This window comes from Ranitomeya imitator, chromosome 4, assembly GCF_032444005.1.
Source record: "Ranitomeya imitator isolate aRanImi1 chromosome 4, aRanImi1.pri, whole genome shotgun sequence".
NCBI lineage: Eukaryota > Metazoa > Chordata > Amphibia > Anura > Dendrobatidae > Ranitomeya > Ranitomeya imitator.
In genome coordinates, this window is record NC_091285.1 from 194,014,238 (window position 1) to 194,040,023 (window position 25,786).

At 36.4% G+C, this 25,786-nt stretch overlaps 1 protein-coding gene across 1 annotated transcript; it reads left to right on the forward strand.

The window, feature by feature from the left end:
• Positions 1 to 1,181: 1,181 nt before the first annotated feature.
• Positions 1,182 to 25,513, forward strand: LOC138674024 (homeobox protein EMX1-like). The gene is made up of 3 exons (XM_069762002.1): positions 1,182 to 1,852; positions 21,259 to 21,443; positions 24,271 to 25,513. The coding sequence occupies exons 1-3, from the start codon at positions 1,570 to 1,572 to the stop codon at positions 24,436 to 24,438; spliced, it is 636 nt and encodes a 211-aa protein (XP_069618103.1). The 5' UTR covers positions 1,182 to 1,569; the 3' UTR covers positions 24,439 to 25,513.
• Positions 25,514 to 25,786: the final 273 nt, after the last annotated feature.

The following is a 25,786-nucleotide window of genomic DNA, read 5'->3' on the forward strand; positions in this document are numbered from 1 at the left end:
AGTCCAGATTAATTGTCCATTACACCCACTGTGTCACATTGTTACTCAGTGTTCATGTATTTCTGGTGTGAAGGATCGGTTCCATCCGTTCTAATTGTTGATATTTTTACGATAATTTATTTTCATTCAATAACCAAGTCTTGGATATTATAATCTAAAAATATTGCCTCAATTGTAAACTATGAAGCCCACTAACAGTGCAGTGTGAAATAGAGGTGCCAGTCCTATTTATAAAGGTGTCGCTGATGTTATTCCTATTGTTCATTCGTTTATGGGATAAGGTTGAGATGATCGCACATTTATTTAGACAATGACACAAATCCTTGTGGCATTCCACTGCTAGACAAAGCCTGATCGCCTCATTTCCTGACGACCTGGAGACTTCTGCTTAGCTCCGTGCCACCAAATAACTGGCAGCTCTGGCACCGAAAAATCCGATGATACTTTATGCCAGCAAATAGTGATAAGCGCCCATCATATGCACTATAACTGCATCCTAAATCCTGATGGTAATGAAGATTAATAATAGCCATAATAATTATTATTATCATTATTATTAATATTATCATTATTATTACTACTACACTTTTTTTTCCTTTTCTTCCACATAAATGTCCCTGAATTTTCCTCTGAACAGACTATACCGGGTTCATACCTCTCTTCTTCTATTTCAGTGTGTGCCAGTAATCAGCTATTAACCTAATATTAAATAATAATAATAAATATTAACCATATTTCCATGTGCCAGTAATGATGGCATAAATGAACGTTAGATGAAGAATATTACTATCAGAATACACTATGTGACATGTAATGGAATTTTCTTTCATAGCATGATTTATTATATATCGTTGGCTCTAAGAGGACAGATTATATTTGGTATTATTTCAGGATGAACTATATATAGGCTGCCTGTGCAGACCTGGACATATACCATATTGCTATATATCTAGTTTCTTCTGTGTGGTCAGGGCTGTTCGCAGAGCATTCTGTAGATGATATCTCCTGGTCTGTGGGGGCAGGTGCTAATGACCAGGACCTGGTGACAACCTGCAGCAGGTAGGAGTCTAGGAGACTTGCAGCATGGGTGCCATGTGTCTGCTGCACCTCCCAGCTCCTGTGCCATTGGTGTGACTGGAGCTGAGGGCAGATAAGAGGAGGAGAGCAGTCACATCAAACACATCCCACTCACTGGCCTCCACTCACTCCCTCCATTCTCCTGCTTTCTCTACTTGCTGCCTTCTAGTCCCTGTGGTCAGTGTGTCCCCATATCTCATACAATAGATATAGATATACATACATTTGTCCAGTGGAGCGACTTTCCAGAAGACCATGTTCTAGTTCCTGGAGGAGGGCACCATCATAAAGTCAAGACCTGGCCAGAATCTTTGCACAGGGGGTGAAGTCCTCTTCTCCATCTTACAAGTGCCTCCAGGATTTTAGGAGAATTGATCTCTGACTTGATGAGAGTTGGAACACTATAGGAACTGGCCCAGGATTCTACTACAGGTGCTACTGGGTAATGCCCTCCACCCCCTGCCTCCTGTAACCTGCCCCAGGGGCAGCACCATGTTCCTGCCTCCAGCCAGGAAAGGCTTCTCTATTGAGGCTTTAGTGGGTCCAGACCGAAGTCCAGAGGAGCCTCTCAGACCGACTGCCCTGAAGTACCCAGAGCCAGGCTTGCCTCCTGCCCCTCTCCGCCCAGGGATCCGTCTTCTGGGGGCCCCAGACTTGGTCTTCCCAGAGCCGCCTCCCAATCCTTATGGGCACACCCTGGGCATCCCACAGCACCGCATTCTGCACAGGGACCCGCTCAGCTTCTGCCCTTGGATCCTACGGCACCGACTGCCAGGTGAGTCCTGCCACAGGGGCAAAGGGGGAAGGCCCCTACAAATGTCTGCAGCTTAGCTAGATTATATTAGGTCATGGACAGACATTGGTGATAAAATATATAAAATATGTTTTGTAGGGTGGAGACACTGAGACTCCTGGCCCAGACCCCTCACCCAAATGTAGGCTAGGATGGAATAATATTCTCAATTTACTGCTTTCTACAGAGTAATAACTCGTCTCTCAGTGGTGGAGGTTTTCTTAGAGTCATAAATCCCCATTTTACAGCACAATGAACCGTATGGTGGAAATGCAGATTCCTGGAAGTGACTGCTAATGACCTGACAGACCCATCTCTATCAGTACAAGCACAGGGACATGGCGCAGATCAGTGTCACACCTTACAGATTGTAATTAACACCTGCAAACCTGCAGATCCCACATACTGGGCTAGTGGAATGGAGGATCACAGCACAGCCCCACTGTATATGGCAGCACCATCGGGATGTGAGCTCCCCTGCAAGAAAGTGGAATCACAGAACTGGGGAGAAAAATAGATAGATAGATAGATAGATAGATAGATAGATAGATAGATAGATATTAGATAGATAGATAGATATTAGATAGATAGATATAAGATAAATAGATATTAGATATATACATATTAGATAGATAGATAGATAGATATGGGATAGATAGATAGATAATAGATAGAAAGATAGATAGATAGAGATAGATAGATAGATATGGGATAGATAGATAGATAGATAGATAGATAGATAGATAGATAGGTAGATAGATATGGGATAGATAGATAGGTAGATAGATATGGGATAGATAGATAGATAGATAGATATGGGATAGATAATAGATAGATAGATAATAGATAGATAGATAGATAGATAGATAGGTAGATAGATATGGGATAGATAGATAGATAGATATGGGATAGATAATAGATAGATAGATAATAGATAGATAGATAGATATGGGATAGATAGATAGATAGATAGATAGATAGATAATAGATAGATAGATATGGGATAGATAGATAGATAGATAGATAGATAGGTAGATAGATATGGGATAGATAATAGATAGATAGATATGGGAAAGATAATAGATAGATAGATAATAGATAGATAGATAGATAGATAGATAGATAGATAGATAGATAATAGATAGATAGATAGATAGATATGGGATAGATAGATAGATATGGGATAGATGGATAGATAGATATATATATATATTAGATAGATAGATAGATATGGGATAGATAGAGAGATAGATAGATAGGTAGATAGATATGGGATAGATAATAGATAGATAGATATGGGATAGATGGATAGATAGATAGATAGATAGATAGATAGATAGATAGATATGGGATAGATGGATAGATAGATATATTAGATAGATAGATAGATATGGGATAGATAATAGATAGATATTAGATAGATAGATAGATAGATAGATATGGGATAAATAATAGATAGATAGATAGATAGATAGATAGATAGATAGATAGATAGATATGGGATAAATAATAGATAGATATGGGATAGATAGATATTAGATAGATAGATAGATTAGATAGATAGATATGGGATAAATAATAGATAGATATTAGATAGATTAGATAGATAGTAGTATAAAAATGGAACAGCACAAATCCTTTACTTATCTTCGGGTGCAGGGCCCCCAGACAACCTGTCCACTGGTTGCTTTTAGTCCATATGCTTCACAAAAACAGGCAGCACTCCATATTCTTTGAGGTAATGTGCAGGAATTTATTTAACCCACATCTCCGTGCCACGTTTCGGCTCTAAATGAGCCTTTCTCAAGCTTATAGATAGATAGGTATAGGATAGATAGATAGATAATAGCAGAACATTTGGCAGCACTACAAAAAACCCAGGGTGCAATAAAAACCTATTAAGGTGATGTCCAAACCTCCAAAATAGTAAATCAGAAAAAAACAGACAGCACTCCAAAAATAAAGTGAAAAACCCTGGCTTTACTGATCCATAAGCAGCAACGTTTCTGCTGAATTCTCTGCCTTTCTCAAGCTCGAGAAAGGCAGAGAAATCTGCAGAAACGTTGTTGCTTACGGATCAGTAAAGCCAGGGTTTTTCACTTTATTTTTGGAGTGCTGTCTGTTTTTTTCTGATTTTCTAGATAGATAGATAAATAGAGGGCAGATGATAGAGTATGGAACATTGACAAAATGAACTAGAGAGGCACATATCGATAAATACACAGGCAGATAGTAGATATTAAGGTTATATGTATTGATACGTATTGTAGATAGCTATAAAGAATGCTAGACTATTTTTTATGTTGATAACATAGCAAAGGAATTCATGTTGGCAAGCAACCAAATACATGGAGGGAACTTTCATTTCATTGAACCTTTAATTTTCTCATGTCACTTATTAGTTAAAATGTATATATAGATAGATATACACACACATATAAATACATTATAGCTAACTCTCTCGCTGTATATATATTTACAAATATACATGGACTTTCCAGTTTAAAAGTCTCCTATTATATATTCATTTAATTATTTGTTAGAAGTGTTTAACATTTACCATTTACTGAGTATATATATAGTTAATAAATGCATATATATTAGGAGCCTTAGAATCGGTGAAGTCCATACTCTACCCCACATTACACTTCCAGTGCCTAATTTCAGGTAATGCAGGAATATGATATCTAGTTCGCTAATTCAAAAAAAGAGATTTATGCATATGTGAGTATAACATTGTATGTATGACTAATATAACAACATTCCACCTTTATAGAGATAATATGTACATTTGGCTACACTATGCATCTAGACCTATATGAAACAGGTCTTTTCAGATTATTTACATTCAAGAGGAAATGTTTATCTATTATTGTAGTCAATTCCATTTTCCAAATATTAAAGTAGTAGCAAGTATAGGAAAGAGATGTTATTTAGATTGTGAGCCTCATCGGGGACAGCGATGATGATGCGAGCAAAACTGTAAAGCGCTGTGGAATATGTTAGCGCTATATAAAAATAAAGACTATATTATTATTATTATTGTAAAAATACATCAGTATAGTGAATTTTCAGTCTTTCAGTATTTTGCACTATTTCTTTCTTTTTCAAGATATATATATATATACACACATACGTTATGTGTGTGTACATATATGTATGTATATAGATATATGTGTGTACAAGAATGCATAAATATATACATATATGTATTGTTTTTGTTTGTTTCTTGCAGCACTATGTACTGATGGTATTAGAATTATAAAATTATTGGACTGGAATTATATAATAAATGCTTTTATTGTGAATTATGTATATAAAAAATAACACATATATATATATATATATATATATATATATATATATATATATATATATATATATATTTATAACCCCAAAAATATCAAATTAATTCTTGATCTACCTGATAAAGATTTAACAATTTCATTGTTTAATCCCAAGCACCAAGGAGGCCTAGATTCCATTTCTCCAGGCGGCTGCTTTTTTAAAAAAAAAAAAAATTCTATTGTGCTACAAAAATGCAAAAAAAAAAAACTGATGTAGGAACAAATCTCACAGATTTCAATAGGATCGTCCCTATTCATTTGATGTCCCAGTGTTTGCGCTGACAGCGGCGGGTCAGAAATTGTTACGTTACATTTTATTATCCAGCTCACCGGTTTTACAGTAAAGCGTGGTACAGAAACCGAATGATGCTGTTTGATATATGTTATGACCAGTTGAAGCACAAAAAAATTAATCTTGATGCCACGGACAAACGGAAACCTGTGGGATATCACTTTTCAATGCCATTTCTAGCAATACATACAAGAAAAGTATATATATATATATATATATATATATATATATTATGGACTTCAAAAAAGGGTTGAAAATATGGTTACAAATGATAACGCGACTGTTTTACCTTCCGCACGCCATTTTATAACTGGGAATTTCCTGTGTAACTCCTCCCTTATCAGATGCATTATGCCTTGATTATAGTCTATAGCATATGGAAGCACATACCAGGGGGTAAGGTTTGTCACTGACAATTAGAGTACAAGGAGTAACATTGTTGTGACTATATGGCCATATCAATAATGGCAAACAGATATGTTCATATAAAGGTCCGACATTTCACAAGGGGTGATTCCAGTGTGCACAGATGAGCCCCCTATGACAGCTGAAAGGCGCCATTGTGTAATGTCCCCTGTATGTATTGTCCCAGGGAAACCTACAATCCACATATATACAGCTTATCAAGATGATCAGGACAAACGGTTAGTGGGGATATTGCATGGGAACCTGTGAATATGGAAATATCAGGCCCTGGGGCCAGGATTATACTTTGCAGATTCGGTGAAGGTTCTAGAAAGCAAATCTTATTAATATGTGGCAGACTGGCAGTAAATTCTCTGTGGATTCGAGTTGGTGCTTCCAATTTTCAAATCTGCAGGATGCATTTTCCACTGTGAGTCTTAGGTAGATATTCTTCTAAAGATATCTGTTCTGTCCGAAGCCCACGAGCTCCCGCACCGAGCTGGCAATCTGACCCGAGCACTTATGTGTTTCACCAAAAATTCACAAAGCTGGAAAAACCTTACTGCACAGTACTAATGGCCTAGTGGCTGGAGGACTATGCATGGCTACACCGGGGAATAATTAGAGGGAAAACACTAAGTATTGGTCTATAATAATAATAATCTTTATAAAGCGCTAACATATTCCACATTTACATACATTATCATCACTGTCCCCAATGGGGCTCACAATCTAAATCTACTATCAGTATGTCTTTGGAATGTGGGAGGAAACCGGAGTACCCGGAGGAAACCCACGCAAACATGGGAAGAACATACAAACTCCTTCCAGATGTTGTCTTGGTGGGATTAGAACCCAGGACTCCAGCGATGCAAGGCTGCAGTGCTAACCACTGCGCCACCGTGCTGCCCATCTATCTATCTATCTATCTATCTATCTATCTATCTATCTATCTATCTATCTATCTATCTATCCCATATCTATCTATCTATCTATCAATCCCATATCTATCTATCTATCTATCTAGAAAAAGTATTAGAGTAGCACAAAAAACAACAAAGTGAAAATAGAAAAATAGAGTTGGGTGCAGACCCCCCCAGGCATAGACCAAACCTCAAATGTACTACTAATAGTGTGCTGCCTATGGTGGATTCCTATCTGTCTATCTATTTATCTATCTATCTATCTATCTATCTATCTATCTATCTATCTATCTATCTATCTATCTATCTATCCCATATCTATCTATCTATCTATCTATCTATCTATCTATCTATCTATCTATTTATCCCATATCTATCTATCTATCTATCTATCTATCTATCTATCTATCTATCTATCTATCTATCTATCTATCTATCTATCCCATATCTATCTATCTATCTATCTATCTATCTATTTATTTATCCCATATCTATCTATCTATCTATCTATCTATCTATCTATCTATCTATCTATCTATCTATCTATCCCATATCTATCTATCTAAAGAGAAAGAGAAAAATAGGAACAGCATCAATACTACCGCAATTGTGGTGCAAAGCTCTCCAAACCAGGGTTCCAATGGCTTCAAGAAAGAAGTAAAAAAAGAAAGCAGCACACAAAAATAGAAAAAAGTGGGCTTTAATGCCTGGATGGCGTGGCAACGTTTTAGATATAGATCCTTTTTTGGCTTGAAAAAGGATCTATATCCGAAATGTTGCTACGCCGTCCAGGCATTAAAAGCCCACTTTTTTCTATTTTTGTGTGCTGCTTTCTTTTTTTACTTCTATCTATCTATCTATCTATCTATCTATCTATCTATCTATCTATCTATCTATCTATCTATCTATCTATCGCAAAAAGTGAGAGCAGCACAGAAAAAAACTAATTCTGGGTGCAAAGCCCCTCAGACATGTACCAAGCCTTATAATGAGAGATAGCTTGAGAAAGGCTCTCCATGAGCTGAAACGTCGCCATGATGGGCTATTAAACTTAAACACTCTTTGAACTCATTTGCAATGGTGTGCTGCCTTTGAATTCTTGGACTATCTATCTATCTATCTATCTATCTATCTATCTATCTATCTATCTATCTATCTATCTATCTATGTATCTATCTATGTATCTATCTATCTATCTATGTATCTATCTATCTATCTATCTATCTATCTATGTATCTATCTATGTATCTATCTATCCCATATCTATCTATCTATCTATCTATCTATCTATCTATCTATCTATCTATCTATGTATCTATCTATGTATCTATCTATGTATCTATCTATCTATCTATCCCATATCTATCTATCTATCTATCTATCTATCTATCTATCTATCTATCTATCTATCTATCTATCTATCCCATATCTATCTATCTATCTATCTATCTATCTATCTATCTATCTGTCTGTCTGTCTGTCTGTCTGTCTGTCTGTCTGTCTATCTATCTATCTACTGACATACTGTGGCATAGCAGCAGTAGCTTTGTGCTGTGACTGATTTGTAAATATTTATATGGGTAGAATCCAAGTGAACCAGAAGGGAAGTAGAAATGGATGATTCACTAAAATCATATAATCACTTTCACTGTGGGCTTAGCACAAGAAAAGTAAATCCCCATCATCTGTTTGCTTGTAAGTTCTCTGTAATTACCTAAGATCAGCATAATTAGGTGTTAGAAACACTTTGTCTATTGCAATACCTTGTGACATTACTTAGAATAAAATTCTAACCAGGGTGCGTTTTCATTTATAATTGGTAAAAACAGTTGGCTCTATCATTTTCAATACTTTGACTTTTTTTACACTTTATAGCTTTTTTCTCAATATCAATTATGGCCTAGTGGTTACGGCTAAAACTAATTTCAAATTTTTTTTATTTATATTGTTTATAAATGTTTTCTTAGGTTGGATTCACACCACCACAATACGATTTTAAGGTCCATATGACGACTGCAATATCCGGTCCTTGTATCACTACAAATAAACTGGACTTAAATCATATATACTTATCTATATGGGAGACTATGGTGAAGGGAAAGTGGCCGAATCTATATTTTGTACGAATATACAAATATGAATATACACTGTCCACGGAATATGGCGGTGCTATATAAAATAATCATCATGTAATAGGAGGGTTAAAAAGATTAGTCATGAAAACCTTTTCATTTTAGCGATAAAGTTTTTCACTTGCAATATTTTATTTCACGTGGATTTGAAGCCCTTGGAATAATATGGACATGATATGTGCACTTATTTAATTTAAGAAAGATTTGTACTTTGTGTATAAGGATCTGTACTGCCGGTCGCAAAATAAAATAAAAAAAATAAGTATTGGGGTCGTAACATTCAAATAAATAAATAATGGCCTTACGCTATTAAATATCTAAGCCATAAAAATAATCTATTTTTTAAGCATTTTTTAAATTAATTTTCGATGCCTCAGCTCCAGAAAACCTTTTAATTGTAATAATTTCCATTAGGATTGAGAAATGAGAACGGAAATGTAAAAAGCCAAACCAAAACTATTATATTTTACTGCAATGCAAAAAAGTAATCTTAATAGGACATAGACAAGATGTTGTCATGTAATAAATATTGTCATTTTTTGTGTTGCACACATATACATTAAATGCAAAGCCAAACTGCTAGTCTCAACCCAAGCCATACAACTATGTTAGAGAGAACAGGTAGCCAATATCATCCCGCTTTTTAGTTTTAGTGCCTATTTCAGGAGTTTCTTCATGTTTGAAGAGGCTAATAATAATAATTAAAAAGTATTGAATATAAATGTAATTAGAATTACTTTATACATTGACACCTTAAAGTACAAGCTTGCAAGTGTCCAGTGTCCAGATAAAATTACCATACCATATCCTTGTAAAAACTACCATATGATGTTCTCATTAAATACACTAGCGTCCAGATCATATTGCCATATAGTATCCACATAAAACTACCATATAGCATATACCATATCATTCAATGCTCAATGTACCAATAATATCTATATATATAATTGTCTAAGGGGTACTTCCGTCTTTCTGTCGGCAACTTCCGTAAAGGAAATCCCACGTCGCTGATTGGTCTCGCCAGCTGCCTGTCATGTCAGCCGCGACCAATCAGCGACGGGCACAGTCCGATTAGTCCCTCCCTACTCCCCTGCAGTCAGTGCCCGGCGCCCGCTCCATAATCCCCTCCAGTCACCGCTCACACAGGGTTAATGCCAGCGGTAACGGGCCACAGGTACCGCACTCCGTTACCGCTGCTATTAACCCTGTGTGTCCCCAACTTTTTTACTATTGATGCTGCCTATGCAGCATCAATAGTAAAAAGATGTAATGTTAAAAATAATAAAAAAACAAAAAACCTGCTATTCTCACCTTCCGTTGTCCGACAATGCGCTTGCGCCGGCCGCCATCTTCCGTTCCCGGAGATGCATTGCGAAATTACCCAGAAGACTTAGCGGTCTTGCGAGACCACTAAGTCATCTGGGTAATTTCGCAATGCATCCTGGGAACGGAAGATGGCGGCAGCCGCGCGCGCATCGCCAGAGTTTCGCTGGATCCTAGGGGGTGAGTATATAACTATTTTTTATTTTAATTATTTTTTTTTAACAGGGATATGGTGCCCACACTGCTAAATACTGCGTGGGCAGTGTTATATACCGTGTGGCTGCTATATACTGCATGGGCAGTGTTATATACTCCGTGGGCTGTGTGATATGCTCCATGGGCTGTGCTATATACTACGTGCCCTGTGTAATATGTTACGTGGGCTGTGTTATATACTGCATTGCCTGTGTTATATACTGCGTCACCTGTGTTATATACTGCGTGGCTGCTATATACTGCGTGGGCTGTGTTATATAGTACGTGGGCTGTGTTATATATTGCGTGGGCTGTGCTATATACTACGTGCCCTGTGTTATATACTGCGTGGCCTGTGTTACATACTATGTCGCCTGTGTTATATACTGTGTGGCTGCTATATACTGCGGGGTTGTGTTATATAGTATGTGGGCTGTGTTATATACTGTTTGGGCTGTGTTATATACTGCGTGGCCACTGTTATATACTGCGTGGCCTGTATTAATGCATCGGGTATTCTACAATATGTATGTATGTATATAGCAGCCACATCGTATATAGCACAGGCCACGTAGTATGTGGCCTGTGCTATATACTATGTGGCTGCTATACACATACATACATATTCTAGAATACCCGATGCGTTAGAATCGGGCCACCATCTAGTTGCCATATAATATCCATGTAAAACTACCATATACTGTTTACATAAGGCCATCATTCAATGCCCTACTGTCCAGATGATGTTGCCACACAGTATCCACATAAGACTATTATGTAATATTCAGATAAGTCAGTCATTTAACACCTAAAGAGTCTAAATTATATTGCCATACAATATCTACATAAAAATATAACATAGTGTTTACATAAGATAAGACCATCATTCAATGCTCAAGTGTTTCGATGATGTTGCCATACAATTTCCATGTAAAACTACCATACAGTGCTCACATAAGACCATCATCATTCAATAACCCAGAGACAAGGTTAAATTGCCATATAGATTCTTTTTAAGACTACCATACTTTGCTCACATAAGACAATCATTCAATGGCCTACAGTCAATTTGATAGTGCCATAAAGTATTCATGTAAAACTGCCATACAATGCTCACATAGTACCTTCATTCAAAGCTCTACGTTCCATATAATAGTGCCTTACAGTAGTCATGTAAAACTACTATACAATGCTCGCATAGTACCTTCATTCAAAGCTCTACGGTCCAAATAATAGTGCCTTACAGTATTCATGTAAAACTCCCATACAATGCTCACATAGTACCTTCATTCAAAGCTCTACGGTCCATATAATAGTGCCTTACAGTAGTCATGTAAAACTACCATACAATGCTCACATAGTACCTTCATTCAAAGCTCTACGGTCCATATAATAGTGCCTCACGGTATTCATGTAAAACTACTATACAGTGCTCACATAAGAACATCATTCAATGCTCTACAGTCAATATGATAGTGCCATACAGTAAAACTACCATACATGCCCTCATTCAATAGCTTAAGTGTCCAGATTATATTACCATACAATATCTATAAAAATAATATAATACAGTGTTTACATACGACAATACAGTGTCCATATAAAACTGCCATATGGAGTTCACATAAGACCAGGAAAAATGGTCTTTACACCTTGTTACTTAGTGGGTTGAAACATTATTTTCTAATAAATGCAGGACAGTATACTGGATCATTTACATGATCTATGCCAAGCTTGCTCTTGGGGACCATTCCTTGTGGACCTACTAAACAGAGTTGTGGGCAGTTTATTCTCCGTAAACCTGTCCCATGGCACAAAGTCTGCCGTAAAGCTGCATTGGACGATTCCATGCTGTACTCTGAAATATCAGTGACATTCCACTTGTCTGTCTATATATTTGCCGTTGGCTCGGTGGAGTGATACGGCTCAGGTATTGGAGCAGTCACAGTGGCATAGTTGTAGAAAGATATACGATTATTGAAGCAACTATTTGGCGTACTAGAGTGGCATGCCGGCAAGTCCAATCTTGTTCATTTAACATAAAATGATAAGACTTTAGTAAATGCACAGTCCCTCGGGGTGTAAAGTGGTCAATGTAGAGCTAGATGAATCAAGAAGGAAAATCAGGTTGTTTTCCCTATGTTTAACAAAAGTATCCATGACACCATGTGCCTCAGGTTTATTCTACCGGGCCACGTGATGCATTGTGGGTAGAGGTATGTGCTAATCCACTAATTGTTTTCCAACCGGCATGATCAGCACCTAATATTTATATTTATGTGAAACATTAACTATAATTCTAAGCAATGCTTGATAACTACCATTCACATAATGACTTACTTTACTTCACTGCTACCCAGAAGCAGAACCTGCTATTTATGTGACGGGTAATTACATACAGGCAACCAAATTCTCACTCCAAGTACAAAAAGCTCCACCTTTCTGAACTTCTGACAAACTGTATCACTGTACCAACAATCTTTAATAAATGCTCCTCCATCCACCAATGGCAGCTAGTCAATATGATAGCAGAATACGAGGTTTCCGATCACTTCTTTGCACGTTCTACAATTTTAACTCACATGGCTTTTTCTACGCACTTTCCAAAATGTCCAAAAGTTTCCTCGTTTGTCATGTACTTAATTTTTCTTTCACGATTTACTTACTTATAAACAAATTCCTTTGTGTTTCGTCGATGTTACATTTCATAGCAGAGATAGCTAAATCGAAAAATATGTTTAATGAGAAAGTAGGTTATTGAGATGCCAAGATTTCCTCCCAAATTCTATGCCCCCTACTACAAAAAACTATTAGTGATGAGCGTACATGCTCAGGTGTTATCCGAGTATCTTGGGCGTGCTCGATTATTATGTTCAAGTCCCTGCGGCTGCATGTTGCCTAACACACAGGCAATCCCTGGATGTGTTGTCGCGAATCATGCAACCGCAGGGACTCGAACATAATATTCGAGCATGCCTAACATACTCGGAAAACACCCGAGCATGCTCGGATAACACATTATCTCTCATCACTAAAAACCATCCATGCGTAAATGACCTATATTTAACCAGTTGTAGGCAGTAGTGAGACACATACCTTGTCTACTCATTGTTTGGTCACTCTAAAGGCCCCGTCACACATAGCGACGCTGCAGCGATACCGACAATGATCCGGATCGCTGCAGCGTCGCTGTTTGGTCGCTGGAGAGCTGTCACACAGACAGCTCTCCAGCGACCAACGATCCCGAGGTCCCCGGTAACCAGGGTAAACATCGGGTAACTAAGCGCAGGGCCGCGCTTAGTAACCCGATGTTTACCCTGGTTACCATCGTTAAAGTAAAAAAAAAAAAACGCTACATACTTACCTATCGCTGTCTGTCCTCGGTGCTCTGCTTCTCTGGTCTGGCTGTGAGCACAGCGTCCGGAAAGCAGAGCGGTGACGTCACTGCTCTGCTTTCCGGCTGACCGGCGCTCACAGCCAGACCAGAGAAGCAGAGCGCCGAGGACAGACAGCGATGGGTAAGTATGTAGCGTTTGTTTTTTTACTTTTAGGATGGTAACCAGGGTAAACATGGGGTTACTAAGCGCGGCCCTGCGCTTAGTTACCCGATGTTTACCCTGGTTACCAGCGAAGACATCGCTGAATCGGCGTCACACACGACGATTCAGCGATGTCAGCGGGACCGCAACGATCAAAAAATGGCCCAGGCCATTCCGACACGACCAGCGATCTCACAGCAGGGGCCTCATCGCTGGTACGTGTCACACATAGCGAGATCGCTACTGAGATCGCTGTTGCGTCACAAAACTTGTGACTCAGCAGCGATCTCGCTAGCGATCTCGCTATGTGTGACGGGGCCTTTACATATATCCCATCCAATGTCTGATGGAGGACAATAGTGTGTTCTAGTTCACTAATCCCCATGGGTCCAGATGCAAAACTGGAAATTCTGGAGAAATACTAGGGTAGACTGAAAGGTATGCCATTGATTACTCTGTGCCCTTTTACAGTGCAAAAATATTGTTAATTTCCTCCACTACTCATTTTGTCTTCATGAGTGCAAACCGATTTGTGACACGATCATATGTATGAAGCTATTGAAGGTTACTAAAATCTATCCCTTTGACTGGACCTTATGTTATCCAAACTGGGAACAAATAAATACACCATATTATTCAGCTATCCTTATATGACATGTCAAGGGTAGGTTCCTATCACGCTCCTTCTGATCAACAGGACTGCTTAAAAGATTCTGCCAAACATATGTCCTATACATAAGTCATCATGTCATATCACATCATGTATCTGCTATATACTTTTTTCAATACAATTATTAAGAAAGTCATTGTCAACTATATTTTTCAATATGAAGGGTAGTCACAATACATAATTCTTTCACATTTTTTCTGCAGATTTCACCTATACTAATGAGTGGGAAATAAATCAGCAAAAAAATATGTAAAAAAAACCATTGCAAAAACGCATATATATTCTGATAATTATGAAAAATGTATATTAAAAAACAGGCCAATATAAAGGGCACGTCCTCACAGAAACATGAGCTGCAAACTACATGGATAAGTTGTAACACATAGTAAATAAATAATCTACACTGACAGGTATATTATATAGGAGCAGTGTGAAGTAAAACCCAGTAAAAGGCAGGGAGTGTAAAAACGGCCAAAATATACACTTAACAGCCAGTAAGCCTGGAAAATAGTGCAAAAGGTAAATGTAAATTGTCAGATGCAACACAACCCAAACTGAGACACACATAGCATGGATGAGTAGTAATGCATAGTATTCTTTATGGAATTAGTGTAAACTGATCAGTGGTGTAGCATGAAGCTTATGGGCCTCAATGCGAAATCTTTAACAGGACTCTCAGCTATAACAGGTCTTTTCATATTGGCCAAATGGACCTTTTGGACCCCTTAGGCTCCAGGGTGATTGCAACCCCTGCACTTACTATAGTTACTATAGATACTGACATATGACAGTATAAAAGGCAGTAAAAAGTAAATCCTAGCAGAGAGCAGGGAGGGTAGAAACACCAAAAGTACTTAAAATAGCCAACAAGCAAAAAAATCACTCAAAAAATGGAAATATAAACCATGAAATGCAGTATAACCCTGACGTACGTTTCGCCTATAGCGCTTATTCATGGGGATAAATGAGGTGAAACTGCTCTTAACTGGGTTTTACTTCACTCTGCCCTTCTATAATATACCTGTCAGTGTACATTATTTACTTACTACGTATTACTACTTATCCATGTAGTTAACAGCTCATATTTCTGTGTGGATGTGGTCTCCATTCTATCCCGTTTTTGAATGTACATTTTTTTCTATGTATTATAATTATGTATTCATTTTACATTTACACCTGTATGGTATGAGAGATTTGTAGGAGTTTACTATTATATCATACGCAGAATATTATTTTATTCTAGAACTAATTTTTCAGGCCCCTTTTTGTCATTCTTATATTTAATTTATTTTCACCACCTAGTCTTTACTCTGTTCCAATTCAATATTTTTCCATTTTATTAGTTAATTTTTACGCTAAAAATTGTTCTGAAACTTAAAAATGAGTATATCTTTAACGATTTGACCATTATATTTACTGACTCATTTACTCTATCAGTTTGTCGTTTCCCAATTGACACATGACCCCTAGTGTAGTGCTTTTAGCTGTGTCATCTCCCAGGTTATCTGATTGTTGACTTAAAGGATCGTTTGCGTGAAACATTTATTTTTTTAGACATGAACAATTACAAGCAATTGTAACAATAATTACTTCATACGAAGACATTAAAAAAATATTAAGTGTTAAGTATTAAAAATAGAATTTGCCAATTATGAAATTGATAATGAATGTGAAAAATAAGCGTAACCCCGCTGCTTGGAAGGTTAACCTGCTGCTCATTAGGTGCAGACAGAAACATTAACAAATGGTGGGACTTATTGACCAGCATATGGTATTCACAGCACCTAACATTCTCCTAATTTACAGTGAAAATCACGAGTCACCTTCTTACCCCCTTAGTAGTGATCGTGTGTAGTATAAACACAATATTTCCGATAAAATGGTTGGGAATGATATCATAGGTCCAATGATATGAAATGTATCCAGGTCCAGATAATACGACTGTGAAAAGTAACATCTTTTCTGCATGTGAGAATAAATACTTTTATGTAAAAAAAAGATAAAACTATTAAAGGTGGGATATTTTTATTTGCTATGCAGGAAAATGACACCTTCATCTGGCAAGTTTATGGCAAAGAGTAAAAATAGTCAATAACGTTTTAGTTCTTTTTTACCTATACAGTATTTGACAATACATGTCTCCTGAATATTTTTATCTGATTGCATTTTTTTGTAGATGATTTTCTTGAAATGTTAATGGTTCATATGATAGGATGATAAGCAAATATGTATCAACATCAATTTAATAAAATTATTGGCAAGCGTTTAGTATTGTTTTGTTTACTGTGTTATAGGTATGGAAATTTTACTTGAGAACTTTTCTACATCCAGCTGTTATAACAGACTCTTATAGCTCTGCCTATAAGGGCGCAGTCAGGCGGCCGGATAACACAGACGGTGATCACATCGCAGTGCATGGACTGGCTGGCAGCTCTCCTGTCCTGAGCGTAACAGCCTGTATGGTCAGGAGAGCCGCCAGCCAGTCTGAGGATTGCCATGTGATCGTTGTCCGTCTGACCCTGCCCTAATAGGGAATAAAAGTATATGTATATTATCCTTGTATTATTCGCCTATTATGAGAGCAGTTTTACACGTATATAATCATATTCACATAAATCTTGCTCCACCTATAGAGAGAGATCTGCCTTGTCTTCTCAGGAAAGTAGATTTTATTACGCACAAATCAATTCCTACATTATATAGGGAAGGATAGCCGGAATAACTCAGCAAGCCAGGCTTAGTAAACCAGCTATACTTATACATTTATTTTTATATTGTGCATAATGCACGTACAATAGATCTATAGTACAGTGCAATAGGATGTAGTCATGTTGGCATTGATATGTCTAAAGAAAGATGGTTCCTGAATACTTTTCAAATTTTTGATTTCGATAAAAAATAATGTTTCAGAGAAAAAAGGATTAACATGGTGGAAAATTCTTAAATTTTTTAAAAATATTTTTTTTAAAAATGGCCACATAGTTTGGGATGCATTAAGATAACAACCTAAATTATACTCATCGGATAAACCTCCAGAAATTTAGGCCCGCTGCTCCAATGGTTTGGGCCATGTTTGCCAGCTGTTCTGCAGTTATAACATCTCATTACTCTCAGTTACTGCTGCAGTCCCTCGCTGGCCTTAGTGGTCACATCTTGACCATGCTACAATAATTATAAGGACCAGTCATTGACTGCAGTGGTCACATTAGGGTAGTCGGAATGTCATCATCACTACAGGACAGCTAGCAAAGGGCAATGGCAGCACTGGGACAATTAAGTATTTATTGCATGAGGAAACGTTAATTTTGTAAAAAAATATATATATTTTTTTAATTTCTTCTTTTACTGCATTTCTTGTTTTCTGCAAATTCTCCCAAAATTTTGGACAGCCCCTTTAAATGAAATACTAACGAACTCTTTCTTTTCTAATAAAAAATGCAAAGAAGGGTGATTGCTACTCTTATACATGGACAGCTGGTGCCTGTAATGTTTTTCCAATTCTATGGCCATCTTGACATCCATTTCAGCTATTTTTGAACCACTTCTTAATAACATGGTAATATCACACCACAGATTGACCAATCTGTCTGTTTGTCTTTCTATCTAATATATTGCCACACCTTACATCTTTGTAGTATCATCCATATTGGCCAGAAATACATGTCCATGCAATTGTCATTGATGTAGTATTTATTAGGCTACATTGATGGTGAATATAAATTGGTGCTTGTTTTTTTTATATTTAGCTTTTGCATGACACAGCACAGTCATGAAAGAATCTCATTGTATTTTATGTGTGAAGAAGCAGCTGAGTATTTTTTCTTTTTTGCTATTTCATTTACTAGTCTGTACCTGAAAGAAAACTGTATTACTCAATTCTGTAGATTGCAAGTTTTTACTGGCACACTCCTTTGTATAGTATAGCACCACATTAATATAAAGTAGTCATGTAAAACTATACAACAATGAAAATAAAAATAAATAAAAATAACACATATATATGTATAATATATATATAGATATATATATTTATATGTATATATATATATACATACACGCACATGTGTATAATATTACTATATGCTATGAATGTATATGTGTGTATATATATATATATATATATACACACTAGAGATATAGAGATATATGTGCATGACATGCTACAGTCAGCTTAATCATTTGTTGAGTGCCCAATTACCTCTTATGGTTCACTTAATTCATGTAGCTAGGGGGAGAAGCTTTGAAGGGCAGTTCCTGAAGACCTGAGGGCTACCTGAATTCCCTAGAGACCTGTTCTAAATTGATTGCCATTTGGCCTACTGAACATTAGCTCATGACAAATGATGAGCTTTTAAGTATTTTACCACCAGGAGGGTGTGAGCGATGTCCATAATTATAAGTGCGCACTTCTATCACAACTAAGGATCTTTCTTTGTTGATGATGGCAGTTTTCTTAGTAAAGTTATCAGCGCCATCAATGCCATAATTTTTTTCACTATTTCATGTCTTATTTATATCTAATGAAAGTGGGTGACCGTTGAGTAATATAAGTTTGCATTTTTTTTCTCAACTTTTCGGGCCTGGTTCTATTTTTGGTAAGCACAGTGAAGTACTTCACTGCATGAATATTCTTCATACATATACCGTGTGTGTGTATATATATATATATATATATATATATATATATATATATATATACAAATTTATGCAGTGAAACATTTATGCTTTCTTTCTGTATGCGTTAAAAGATAAATGTTTTAAATATTAACATACTAACATCTCTCTCTATATATAATAAGCAAATAATTAAAAAATTAAATTAAAACAAAAAAAAAAAAAAATATATATATATATAAAAGCACACTGTTGAGTAAATTATGGATTAATTTTGTAGAAGTTAGAATATTTAAAATGTATTTCAGTTCTACAAAAAAATGAATCCGTGATCTACTTTATGCCATGTTCCTAGGTAGCATAAATAGTTCATTTTCTCAGTTGCATTTTTTGTGTGCAGAAAATCTGCATTTAACTGTTCAATTAAAGTGGATGTGATTTCCTAAAAACTCCTGCCATTGTGATTTTAAAGACACTGTTGAACTGTGTGTTTTTTTCTTGGTGTGTTTTCTCTCTTTAGGTTTCTAAAGAAAGTCTGTAAAAACTCATGTAAAAACATATGTAAAAAACCTGCAGTTGTACGTGCAGTCAGGCTTTTCTGTACTAAGAACCATATTAAAATATGGATTACTGTAAATTCTGCAAATAAATGGGACAAGGAAGCAAGAACAAAATCACAATAATCAGAAAAGTCTCATAGTCTTACAATAAGGCCGGGGTCACACGTTCAGTATTTGGTCAGTTTTTTACCTCAGTATTTATAAGCCAAAACCAGGAGAGGGTGATAATACAGAAGTGGTGGTGACGTGTTTCTATTAGGCTGCCGTCACACGTTCAGTATTTGGTCAGTATTTTACCTCAGTATGTGTAAGCCAAAACCAGGAGTGGGTGATAAATGCAGAAGTGGTGACTTGTTTCTATTAGGCTGCCGTCACACTAGCAGTATTTGGTCAGTATTTTACCTCAGTATTTGTAGCCAAAACCAGGAGTGGGTGATAATACCGAAGTGGTGACGTGTTTCTATTATACTTTTCCTCTGATTCTTGCACTCCTGGTTTTGTCTTACACATACTAAGGTAAAATACTCAAGAAATACTGAATGTGTGACCATGGCCTGAGTAACACACACATGCAGAAGGCGCTGGCCAGTCACAACTATGCTCACATGATGCGGTAACAGATTGGTTTAGGGCTGAAAATGGCTGAAGACGTTAAGTGTTTTAAATCATATACTGAACATACATTAATGATAGCTTACGGATGAAGAAATTCAAAATTAAATTAAAAAACACTGTGGTGATAATTAAGGGCATGTTCATAATAGTGTCTAGAAGTTTGTTTTGGCATTTTGTGCATTAGATCTAAACTGATTGATCAACAAATGCATAAACCGCACTGAGGTATTTTTGCACGAATTACCAGGCAAAAGAAAATGAGAAAATAAGATAAATGTGGAAAGAAACATAAACCCAAGCATTAGAGTAAATGCTGCTTTGATTCCATTTACCTTATACTCTCGGTGTTAATATGTTGGTGACGTTTTGATAGAACATTTATTTTTACGGTGCACTCCACGTCTAAGATTAACTTTGAGGAAATATACACCGTCATATTCATAGGGAATCTGCCGGAATCTTACAGTCCTTACTGTACTGAAAAGCACGGTCAATTGCACTTTTCAATGCAACTACTCTACAGTATATACAAAGACATTGACACTTTGGTTATTGTAGTCAGCCGCAGACGTTGCCGTTGTATAGGCAAATATTCTATTTTAAGAAATGCAGGGTGAACCCAAGCATCGGTCCCATAAAGATCCCGGATCCCTAGATTGTGTAAAGATTTAAACAATTCTTGAAAATGTAATCAACTAATATCAATGTTATTTCTTTCTCTCTACATTTATGTAGTGATAAAACATTTCTATTTTTTTTTTTTTACGAAGGTGAGGAAAATACTCCAGAGAACTATTTACTTCAAGGACCTTTTTCACGAAAACCTAAAAGAATACGGACTGCTTTCTCTCCATCCCAACTTTTGCGACTTGAAGGAGCCTTTGAGAAGAATCACTACGTAGTAGGGACAGAAAGGAAACAACTTGCCAACAGCTTGTGCCTCACAGAGACCCAGGTATAGCATGGGACACAAGAAGCTCTATGGGACAGATGAAGATCATGCAAACACAGAATATATGCATATATATATATATATATGTATATATATATATATTCTGTATTTGTATAATCTGCATCTGATATATATTTACACATATGTTGAGATATTTATATATATGTATATATATATGTATATTTATATATATTCTGTATACTTAATGCTTATGTGAGACTCAGTTTTCTAATACAATGCTCTTATGAAAATTCCCCCTTTTCTTTTAGCCTGAGAAATACAAATAGACTTGTTAAATTGAACATTAAGTGAAATAATAAAAATCCAAAATTTATACATTGATATTTTAATTTCCACTAAATCTGTGGAATGTTGGAATTAAAGGGGTTGTCTTGAAATCAAGAGACTTTTACAAAAGGCTCAGAATGGGTTAAAAAAATAAAAGAAGTAGTACTTGCTTCAACTTTCCCCTGTCACCCCGGTTCCGTCTGTTTCTCGGCCAATGCATTTATGTTGTTTCAACTCGGGACAATGCTACAGCCATTGGTCTCATGTCTCTGGGTTGGGACTAGTGATGAGCGAATTTTTCAAAATTCGCTTCCGATTTTGATAGGCGCCAAATATTGTTTATGCAATATTCGCCGAACACAGCCGAACGTCATTGGAGTCAATGGAAATAGAAATGAACCAATATGTTCGGAACAGATCATCAAACATAAATTCGGCATGAGTATGGTACAAATATGTCACGAATATGTCACATTCGGATTCGGCGACCATTTTCCGAACATATTCGCTCATCTCTAGTTGTGACAGTGTCAGAAAGACCTATCAATCATATTTTGTTAGCTTTTAACCCATCCTAAGCCTTTATCACTGTGAATTCCACATGGTTTCATGAACACGTCTATAAAATTGTATCTAGCTGGAGGCATATAGACGTGGGCTAAACAGGCTGTTGGAAATTATATGGGGCCATAATATGTTAGTGTACATAAAACCTTCCAGATATAACTTCCAAGGGCAATCTATGTTTTTTGGCAGCTATTACGGATATAAACCTTTTGATTTGTATTTCTCCTATTGTATTATTGACTACTTTTCTCGGTGGTTCATTGATGGCAGAGATGATTTCAGTCTGCTAAATTTTGATGAATACAGCCTAGTTATAATGCAAAGAGAGAGCACAGCTCCTTCAGGCTCTCTAAATGAGGGTATGTATTTCGGGAGAGCTGACCAATGCTCACCCTGTTGTCTGTGTATATAAACCAGAAAGAACAGCACTCCACCAGTTCCTGTTTTGCCTGAAGTGTTTTATTGTTTTTCTAGATCCAGAAAAAAATGCATGTGTTTGTATTATAATTATTTGTAAGCAAACTCAAAACTCTTTGTTAGGCTGTATATAAATAAAAAAATAATAATTATGAATTACATAACAAGAAGTAGAGCAACCGAAGCTATGAGAAACACGTTGGCCTTGCAGCGCTGGGGTCCTAGGTTCAAATCCAACCAATGACATCTGCAAGCAGTTTGTATGTTCTCCCTGTGTTTTCGTGGGTTTCCTCCAGGTTCTTCAGGTTCCTCCCAGACTCCAAAGACATACTGATAGGGAATCTATATTATGAGCCCCTCTGAGGACTGTGGAGTTAATCGTGCTATATAAGGAAGTAAAAGGAAAAAAAATGGTGGTCAATCAGATATACTAAGTAAGGTAGTCTCTGTGGAAGACGCTTGGACACAACAAATGGTGGCACAGCAAAGCCACATGGGTCTGTCAGTGGTATCAATTGCGGATAGTGAACATAGTAGTGTGTCTACGTGGTTTTATATACTCAGTTAGGCAAATGCTATTGTAAAATAAGAACCTGTGATACCAGTATTATGTCTTACCAGCGAGTGAGAGATACATCAAAAGGACATGATGATAATGGCAAAGAGGTGCCAAAGTTAGTGTCCCTTATAAGTAGACCTACGAAATAAAAGTAAGAAGCATAAGGGATATAATACATGTACTCATTACCAGTAACCCTATGAAAGGGCTATATCCAATGGGATAGATTATTTCCTAACACTAAGGTCACCCATGTAACCTATTCAACTCTAAGAATGAAAAATAGTAATGCAGTATTCGGCTGTACATGTTATAATGTGGTATTACAGTGCAAATAATAATGCAATTAAATTCTAAAGTGTATAGAGAGTCAAGTACATCAGGGGGCCGGAGCTGTAAAACGTTGCTTAAAAATAATACAAACACATGCTGTTTTTTTAATCTAGAACAACGATAAAATGCTAGAGGCAAAACCGGCATTATTGAAGTACTCTTTCTTCTGTCTTATATTGACTGGGATTTGTTTTTATTCATAGAAAGTTTTGGAGCAAATGTGCCCGCTTAATGTGAATTTACACATATTCCAAAAAATGTATGAAAAAATAGTACAATTGGAGTTTAATATTTCTAATGCCAACATTATATATATTGGTCCTCTGATCAGTGTCAACTGTGCAATTGGTAACCAAAAGTTCACATATTATTCATTTATTTCCAAGAGGAATAATAGATGGACTGCAGAAAGAGTTCTAAGAGAAGATGTTTAATAGGAAAAAAATTAATATTCAGCAGAGCTGACAGATTTTTGGATAAGGATTTTTTCAGATTTAGGGTATTGGTGAAAACCACACATCATGTTTAGCATATTAAGAGAAAAATAAATCATAACACCTCTTAGAATTTCACTTCACAGCCCACAAAATTGTTACTTTACAGTTTGCAATTGTTAGCTGCCATTAAAATAAATTATATTTTTTTTATAAATTTGTTTTTCTGTAGGTAAAAGTGTGGTTTCAGAATAGAAGGACAAAACACAAGCGTCAAAAATTAGAAGAGGAGTGTCCCGAATCGCAACAGAAAAGAAAAAGCAGCCAGCATATCAACAGATGGAGAGTGGCGACATGTCAGAACAGCCCCAAGGACATTGACGTCACATCAGATGACTGACATTACTTGTGTCCTAAACTGCAGATGTTACATGAAAACGGACTAGCATGTCACATAATCGGGTGTCACCTGCAGGAGAACATCTCTGTTGGAAAATCTGCCTGCAGTATGGACATTGGGCAATGCACTTGAGTCGAAGTCTGTAATTTCATTTATTTTGTCTGGATATTCTGACCGATGATTTTTGGCCTAAAATTATGTAAAGACGGAACTCCAGTGATATGTCTAAACATACAAGCCGTGGAAGCTGACCCAGATGACACGACTGAAAAGTGTCAGGAGATTATAGCAATAAGAAAAAAACTTTTACCTCAGGAATCCCTATTGTGTACGAGATACAGCAATTGTAAATATATATTTAAAAAATGAAAGATGCGGCCATATAAGGGGACAAATTCATATTAAACGTATTGATGGTTGTTACCAAGTTTATTTATTAAGGCGTGTACATATTCCTCAGGAATTCAGTAAAAAAAAATCAATTATAATACAAAACGACCTAGAAAAGCCAACATTATCTTTTGTTACATCGTAGTTAGAACTCACACTCATTAGTGGCATTTTCTTGTTTAGTTTTCTTCAGCAAGAGGTAGGTAAAAAGCAGCGCTCACCATTGACATCAGTGGTAAGGGCCGCTTTTTACCCATGTCTTACTGTGGAAAATTTATTGTGCATCTTTCATAAGTTGAGAACCACCATGACTGACAATAATCTCTGGAGAAGCGTTATTTATTACTGAGAGGTGTGTGACAGCAGTGCCAGCATTTTCTTTGTGCATAATTCTCTTATTTAGCAGTAAGTTCTATCCCCAACCTTCCAATGCATTATTCCTTTTACAGCTTTGTTAGTTTATTTTCTAATTTAACATTGGAGCCAATTTGAGTTTTAGTTAAGATCATCCACGGTCAAAACAATAATTGCACTTTTTTATCTACCAAGTGTGACAAGAAGACTCCTTTTCATAAAAATGAATAAAATATCAAAGCTCCATCCATGTTGGTAGAGTCTATCAATAGCAGTATGCAATCTAAAGACACATCTGATTTATAAAATAAATGTATTTCCCATAAAACTGAAAGAAAATTTTGCAGCATCTATTTTTTTTTGTTCTCGGTTCCTCTGTTGTTCTTACTAGAAATTTGATATTTTTCTATCCACTGGCTAACACGGTACCAAGATATATTTCTTTCCTGTATAGAAATTTATGATAATTTGACAAGTGGGTCTTACCACTAGGGGTATTTTAGAGACACATGCCTGTTGTAATGGAAAAGGGTAACATACGGTTTTTGATTGATTCGTAAATTTAGAAGACGGCCTGCAGAGGAATGTCAAAAATGAACATTCT

Excerpts from the sequence above, each read along its gene's own strand:
- LOC138674024 (XM_069762002.1), top strand. The coding sequence starts at position 1,570 with ATGTTCCTGCCTCCAGCCAGGAAAGGCTTCTCTATTGAGGCTTTAGTG. Across the intron at positions 1,853-21,258 it reads CCTACGGCACCGACTGCCAG|GTGAGGAAAATACTCCAGAG; the intron begins GTGAGTCCTGCC and ends TTTTTTACGAAG. Across the intron at positions 21,444-24,270 it reads TGTGCCTCACAGAGACCCAG|GTAAAAGTGTGGTTTCAGAA; the intron begins GTATAGCATGGG and ends GTTTTTCTGTAG.